We start from the raw sequence: 8,528 nt of genomic DNA, 5'->3' as shown, positions 1-8,528 counted from the left end.
CAGGTGAATGATCTAGTAGGAATCAAGGGAAGGCACCAATGGAGTGAGCCGTAAAGACTTTTATGCTCCTCAAATACATGCTATGTTATATTTTTATTTGCCATTATTATAAGATTTTAATAGTTTATTTTGTTATGTCAGAAAAATGTTTTGAAATTATGACCTGTTTTGAATGCTAAAAATACAAATGAACTTTTAAATGAAGTATTTTTATCGCATATATGGATATAATTATGTGAAGTGTTACAAGTTCAAGTCCTACTACTAATATGATGACTTTGTTGATGGGCGTTTTATAAGTGTCTCTGCAAATACTATTTGAGCTTGAAAGCATGCTCTAGTCCTCATAAGCCCTTTTGACTCAAAGTACTTAAACTTTTTGTAATGAAAAAAAAAACTTTGAATTTCTACTAAAAATAGTTGCCTACGTTTGGTACATGACAACAGCTTAAATATGATTGCCTTCAATAAAAAAAATTATCTGTACGCAAACCCAAAAAAAAAATCAACAAGAATTAAATCTTCTAGACAATATAATGTGAGGCATGAAAATCCTTATCGTAGAGGAAATGTCACAGATTTGATCTTGTAGTGTATGTGCCTGCATTTGTATAGTTGCCCCTACTAAAAGAAAAAAAGAACAAGGAAAAAAAGAAGACAAATTGAAGCTAAGGGTAAAGTATATATATGATTTTTTTTATTTCTCACAGAAAAAAATAAATTTGAAACGATGTGAATGAAATCACTGCCACATAGGATTAAAATCATCTAAGTTGTTTCATTTCTATTGGTTAGAGCAAATGTGTGACATGGTACCCTGAGTGTACCCTATGCACAATCATACCGTTTGATTACTATAAAATATCACAATGTCATGTCTCTCATTTTATCCTGAGGCCATGATAAAAAGGAAAAAAAAAACAATTGAGAGGTTGGGACATTACAAAGAGCATTTTTATGTAGTTTTGCTATAAATGATGACATGAGATCAAATAAGTAAGAAATTTCTTTCCTCCCAACTTTTCTCTTGGATTCCTTTTGTTTTCTCTCATCAAATTACTCTGAAGAGATAATAAATCTCTTCATGCATAGTTGTTAAAAAGTTGACAATGGTTACTTTAGGTCCCCAGATACAGTGAAATTTTTGTAAACTTCCATATTCAAACGAAGAAATTCTATATACGACAATCATATAACTTGGAAATAATACTTCTTAAACTTGTAAAACATACGTTTCATCGTACTTCTTAATTCATATGCATCATATTTATAATAACAGTAAAGCGATACAATATATTGAATTATTTGTTCACATTGAATATAAGCATCCACTACTTATTTGTAAATACATGAACATGAACCGTCAGAACTTTAAGCTAGACAAGCTAAATCGTTTGAAACAGACTCAAGCTGGCTATTGAAATTACATTCAGATTTAACATTATTCATCGGATCTAATAAGGTATCAAGTTCGTCATCAGCAACATTGTGGCAGTGTCCATTATTTGATAATAAGCCTTTGATAATCCATCTATGTGCTGCTTCTGTCATATGAATACCATCCCAGCTAATGTATTTTGAAGGATCATCACAGGCTTTCACTCCTTCTTCCCCATATTTTCCTAATGAAGCATTGAAATTATATGGACCTTCACTTCCACAACAAGCTTTAAGACCTGAAAAACCTGTAATTTTATTTGTTTAATTTGTGATACTGAGATATCAAAACCTAACAAAGTTAATAAATCTAAACTATTATTCCAATTTAATCTAGGTTATTTTATATTCTGATATAAGTAGAGGAAGAAGGTGAGACATGAGAAGACAAGCCATTTTATTTGGGACACTCCTCAAACCAACCCATCAAGACAATCACGTGACATTGGCAGTTCCTTTTTCTGAGAAAAACAAAATTTATTTTCTCCTACGGATCTTAAAAATGTATACTCCCTTTTGTCCTAAATATAAAAGCTAGTAGAGGGGATTATTGCTTTTTATCATAAATATAAGACTTCAATCTACTTTTATTTGTCTCCTAATTAATTTATAATTTTTTCTGAAACTCTTCCTACTAATTACACATATAATTAAGAGGATTTTTAATCAAGGGAGTTGTTTTCAATACAAATAATTAAGATAGATATTTTATCAACTAAAACATTGGTTTTTTTTATAAATAGCCAACTTAATTAATTTTTTTTAATACATGCACATTAGTAATCAAACTTTTACATTTAGAATCAAAGGAGGTATTTCAATTTAAAAGGTAAAAATTTTTTTACAAAATGTTGATAAGTGTATTTCGACTACTACTACTATGATGCTTGAAATGAACCAACTATAATAAGAAGAAGTGGATGAAGATAGGGAAACATTACCAAAATTGGTGGGAAAATGATATAGTGGCAAAGCAGAACTGTAGTAATCAGCATAACTAATTTTGGCATGAGGATGAAGCAATTGAAGCTGATTTAGTTTAGCTTGGAGCCTCTCATTGTAGTACTCGGCAAAATTGTTTAACCACTTCAAGCAGCCAGCTTCATCGTACTCATTCTTATCTTTGCTCGCATACATTGTTAAGTACGATGGAATGCACCCTATTGGAAAATTTCCCGGAACGATTAGGGTTTTAGCCCCTACATCAATCAACTCCGGCCAACACATAGATACAACTTCACTCATACCGAAATAATGATCCAAGAAAATTTCTAGGATATACAAAGATTATTTAATGACCTATATATTATATTGAATAAAATTAAAGATGGATAGAAATTAACTATTACAAGGTAAAAAGTAGTGAGAGATTTCATTCCATATAAAAATAAAACTTAGAGTGCCTCTCTATACAAATTTGTAGACCAGAGTCTTCTTATTATTTTTTAATAATTTATATTAATAATACTTGCAGGTTTTCACAGGTGCATCTCATTAAATGTCCCTAATTAATTTATTGTATGTATATTGGGTCCCATGATGTAACAACTAGTAATAACTTCATTGTGTATTGAAATTATCCAAGAAAAATTCTAGGATACAAAAACTGTATACACAAAAACTTAATGAATTAGATGTTATGTTGAGTGGAGTTAAAGAGACATAGAAATATTTCTCTTTAATCTTGCAAGACTAAAAATTTGTAAGCGATTTCATTCCACATAAAATTAAATTAGGTTGCCTCTATACATTTATGTAGACCATAATCTTCTTATATTTTAATATTTTATATTAATATACTTACAGATATTTAGGTAAGGTAATAAAAATATATACTATTCCAGTCTTAAATATAAGACTCATTTTGTAATATAAATTATACTGTCAAAAAAGTCTTATTTTTAGTACCGGAAGGAGTACCGTTCTTTCAGGTGCATCTTACTAAATGTCCACAATTAATTGCTGTATGTACATTGGGTCCATTGATGTAACAACTAATAACTACATTGTGTATTTGTAAGCAAACACTTAAGTATGAGCTTGAGTTCAAACTTTTTACTTTTTAGATGAGAAAATTACTACATTGAAAAAGTTTCCACTCAACTGAAGCCTAATCCAAATTGAATCCTTATTAGACTCTAATATCTAATATATTAGATAGTTTAATTATAACCAGAAAAAAAATTCACAAATCTCATATTTTGCTATATACACATAAAATTAACTTATTAAAATCATAAAGACCAAGTAATTTTTTTATCTTTCTAGAATCTTACATTATGCTACCTGAGATGGCCTAAGAAATCTTACACTTATTGCTGAAGATATTGCATTAATAACATGAGATACGAAACTTGTAATCTCTTCTAGACTTCTTCGCGCAACAAGAGGTTTATTAAAGTCATTGCCTCCAATTTCTCCTACCACAAATAATGACTTCTCAAGAACTTTATTACAGCCTGCAAATTTATTAGTCGAATATTGTAAGTTATTTCATCATTTAATAGATAACACGAAGCCTGCAAAACCTTTGAATTGGTATATTTTTTTCATGTACTACTAAATATAAAAGAATTAATAATAATGCACACTTACTTGAAGAAGAATTGCAAAGAATACGCAATAACTCTTTGAGCCAACGTAATTGAATGCTTAGAGAATTACTGGTGAGAAAACTAGGAATTCCCTTTTCTTCAAAGAAATCTGCATCCAAAGCCGTTGCTCCTGCAACTGCGAAGTTCACTCCTCCTTCTCCCTTCCAATTTTTCATTTCTCCCTTCTTGATTGCCAGATACGGTTTCAGTAGTTCCATCCCTAGAGACTCAGCTATATATACACAGCCCAAGAACAAATAATATTCAATATTAGTTCTTTTCATAAAATTCAGTTACGTCCAAGACACTAATGATCATAACACTGACAGTTTTGAGCAAAGTTGGACTCGCAATAATTACAGTAGGACTAATATATTGGTACAAAGTCTAAGACACTGCAGTTCTTTATGTTATTTACATTTTATGCTGATATTATTTAGACTCTTTTAATAATCAAATTATACATATTTGGTGCAAAGTTCTTTTTGCTGATGATATAGTTCTTGTGACTAATCAATAGAAGAGATTGGCTTTAGATTAGAGTTATGGGAAAAAGTTTTCACTTGAACAGGAGCGAAATAGAATATATGCATTGCAATTTTAGGAGAAAGCAAGTTAGTGGTGATTTGGAGGTTAAGATCAAATCATTCCTAGCTCAAGTGTCAAAGTTCAAATATCTAGAATCCATTATATATGAGAATGATGAAATTGATGGATACGTTTCTCATAGAATACATGCTGGATGGTTAAAATAGAAGAAGGCTACTAGAGTTAGTTGCGATAAGAAGGTACTTGAGAAGCTTAAGAAAAAATTCTATCAGATTGCTATAAGAGCAGCTGTGTTATATGATAGTAAACGTTGGGCCTTAAAGAAAAAATAAGAGCATAAAATTGGGGTAGTAGAAATAAGGATGTTGAGATGAATGTGTGGTCATATAAGAAAAAATAAGATTCGAAATGAAAATATTTAAGTAAGAGTATGTGTGATGCCTATCGAAGAGAAAATGGTTGAACACCATCTAAGGTGGTTTGAGCATGTGCAGAAAAAGCCATTGAAGGCGTCGGTGAGAATGGTAGCTTAGACAATTTGAAATCCTTTAAAAAAGGGCAGAGAAAGACCAAGGAGAACGCTTAATGAGATCATTGAATTAGACTTTATTGATAGAGTATAATGACGTCGTGTAATTCATATAGTAGACTCAACTTAGTGGGATAAGACTTATTATTGTTGTCATATCTTTTTCTCTTGAGAAGTCTATGCATTCTTTTCTTAAACAAAAATAGAAAGAATGATGAAACATCTCATTTAAGTCAATCATGATTAAAAGAACAATCAAATCGATCAAATAGATGCTTCTGGCTAGTAATAATAAGTGTGTTTAATGTATTGATGGCAAGTGGACTAATTAATAAGGTGACTAAGCTACTGACTCTATACCATGAGAAAAGGAAACTAACAAAATGGGCAAGCCGCAAAGCTTGAAACACAAGAGTTATATATTACCGATAAAGTCGATGATAAGACGGCCATCAGAGCACCTTCCGGTGGGGTGACCGAAGTAAGATTGGCCAAAGGGAGGGAAGAAGCAATAATGGGACCATGGTGGTTGGGAGTTGAAGTACAAGTTTCCGGTATCAGCAAGGGAGTCACCAAAGCTAAAGATGGATGTAAAGTGGGATCCTGTAGTGCTGTGAATGAATGGTATCAAGGAAGCTACATATAGTGCTAAGACTACGGTCCTTCCCAGTGATCTAAGTGAAGAAGATGACTCAGAAGTTGCCATTAGGAAGAAAGTTGAATTATTGACTTAAATAACTATAGGGAGAATAAGGAGAGAAAATAATAGGATCTGCAAGGGGAAGGAAGCAGGATGGTTATATATATTACTCGGTCATGTCAGTGAATTATCTCCACTTTGTTCACACTACTACAGAGTGAGGAATACTTGACGCTAAATATTTGACGGTTATTACAACAAACCGTCAAATATAGTATCTCAGGGAGAAAACTTGACGGTTTTAATAGAAACCGTCAAGTTTCATGGGAAAATACTTGATGGTTTTTAAAAAAACCGTCAAATATTCTCCAACAATACTTGACGGTTATGTTATAACCGTCAAGTATCTTTGAGGTAAACTTGACGGTTTCTCCATAAACTGCCAAGTTTGATAATACTTGATGGTTTTTTACTAAAACCATCAAATATTATTGTAAGATACTTGATGGTTATAACATAGAAATTGTCAAGTATTATCTTTTAAAACCCCTTCCTCTGTTCATTTTGCTCTGCCCAGTTCAAAATTTCTAGCGCCCCCTTCTGCTTCGAACTCTCTAAGCTGCCATACCCACCTCATTTTCAGCCCTTCCCTTTTGTTTTTATTGATCGTCCTCCATCATCGTCCCTCTCTGTGTCCTCCTTCATCACTGCGGCGTCCTCCTGCATCATCGTTGTCACGCGTTGTTCTCCAGATTTGATAGCTTCAGGTTGGTCCTCCTTCGTCACTCGCTTCCCTTATTTCCTTTAGTGCTTCCTTCGAAATGATTGTAGTTGAAAGAGGATGATAGGATGATGTTAGGACCGTTCACAATGCTCACACGGAAAATGGGTTTTTTTTGTTCGGCTGAATGGGTCTTTCGCATTTTGATCAGTTTTTGGGTTTAGGGTATTTTCAATTTTTGTTTTCGCCATAAATTGTTTAGTAAATAATCGAAATTGCTAATGTTTCAATTTTTGTTTCTGTAATTGAAATTGACTAACTGCTGGTTTTTTGCTTGATTAATACTTCATTTGAAGTTAAATAGAAGGCATAAAGCCTGAGGAATGCTAAGTTATAAGCCGTTATGCCGCCAAATTTTTTTTAAATGGAATAGCACATCAGTAGTAGTAGAATATTTTTCAAACTGAAGTAAAAGTGAATTTTTGTTGAATTACTAGTTGCTAACAACTAGAATTACTAGTTGTTAACAAGTAGAATTAAAGAGGGATAAATGTGATCAATAGTGCCTCATGTGTTGACTTTCTATTTTTGTTTAATTCTCACAATATCTTTGAGTCGATGATCACATTTTCCTCTAAATGATTCATCTTAGTCGGGGACCATAGGCAAGGATTGGATGTCCGCTAATCGTCTATCAAAAGAATATTGGGATGGGGTAGAACATTTTATTAAGTTTGCGATTGAGCACGCCGATGATCGCAACAGGATTATTTACCCCTGTCTTAAGTGTTGCCTTCTAAAGTGGGCTTCGCCATCCAATTGTGAGAGCCACTTAATTATCAATGGAATTGATCAAAGTTACAAGTGTTGGACAAAGCACGAAGAGACAAGAGATGCGAGTAATAGTAGTCAAGGGCATAGTAAAAGCTGTGGATCATCTAATCTTGGCATGAGTACATGTGAAGCTGATCGTCTTGAGGAGATGACAAATGCGATTGAACGGGAACTTGATGATTGTCCTGAAATGTTTGACAGATTGAAGTGTGATGCTGAGACACCTCTATATGAAGGTTGTACTGATTTCATAAAATTTTCTGTAGTGTTGAAACTGTACAATTTAAAAGCAAGAAATGGGTGGAGTCACACAAGCTTCACAGAACTGCTGTTGCTTGTTAAACAAATGCTATTAAAAGAAAATGAGCTTCCAAGTAAAACGTATGATGCAAAGCAAGTGTTGCGCTCTATTGGCCTTAGCTATGAGAAGATACATGCTTGCCCCAACGATTGCATTTTGTTTAGGAAGGAGTATAAGTCACTAACTGAGTGTCCTAAGTGTAATGCATCGTGCTACCAAGAGAATGGGAAGAGCCCGAAGAAGGCATTATGGTATTTTCCCATTGTGCCAAGATTCAGACGTTTGTATAGTAATGTAGAAGATGCAAGAAATTTAAGGTGGCATGCAGATGAAAGGGTTAAAGATGGCATGCTTCGCCATCTCGCTGATTCTCCAGAATGGAAGAAGTTTGATATTGAGTATCCTGAATTCGGGGAAGAAGATAGAAATCTACGCCTTGCATTAGCCACCAACGAGATGAACCCATCTGGGATGCAAAGCAGCACCTATAGCACATGGCTAGTGACTTTGTTTATGTATAACCTTTCTCCATGGCTATGCATGAAACGCAAGTATTCAATGATGTCTATGATAATCTCTGGGCCAAAGCAATCGAGAAATGACATAGATATATATCTAGCTCCATTAATTGAAGACTTGAAAGTATTGTGGGAGAATGGAGTTGATGTATATGATGTATATAAGGAAGAAACATTCAAGTTGAGAGCTATGTTATTTGGCACAATTAATGACTTTCCTGTGTATGGTAATCTCTCAGGGTATAGCATTAAAGGGCAACTTGGTTGTCCTATTTGTGAAGAGAGCACAGATTCCATAAGGTTGAAGCATGGAATGAAAAATTCATATATGGGACATCGTAAATGGTTGCATCGTGATCATCCTTACCAGCAATTCAAAAAATATTTCAATGGGAATTCAGAAGA

At 33.4% G+C, this 8,528-nt stretch overlaps 1 protein-coding gene across 1 annotated transcript; it reads right to left on the bottom strand.

Annotated features, from left to right (window-relative positions):
- Positions 1-1,371: 1,371 nt before the first annotated feature.
- On the bottom strand, positions 1,372-5,815 carry LOC114724338 (GDSL esterase/lipase At1g28590-like). The gene is made up of 5 exons (XM_028910678.1): positions 5,536-5,815; positions 4,033-4,263; positions 3,748-3,896; positions 2,379-2,649; positions 1,372-1,685 (listed from the first exon to the last, which is right to left on the bottom strand). Exons 1-5 carry the CDS (start codon positions 5,813-5,815, stop codon positions 1,372-1,374), a joined length of 1,245 nt encoding a protein of 414 aa, XP_028766511.1.
- Positions 5,816-8,528: the final 2,713 nt, after the last annotated feature.

Source organism: Neltuma alba, unplaced genomic scaffold, assembly GCF_004799145.2.
Source record: "Neltuma alba isolate B1F8T4 unplaced genomic scaffold, ASM479914v2 tig00012185_pilon, whole genome shotgun sequence".
In the NCBI taxonomy this organism is placed as follows: domain Eukaryota; kingdom Viridiplantae; phylum Streptophyta; class Magnoliopsida; order Fabales; family Fabaceae; genus Neltuma; species Neltuma alba.
Note: the sequence above shows the minus strand (reverse complement) of the source record. Positions and strands in the feature narration are given on the sequence as shown.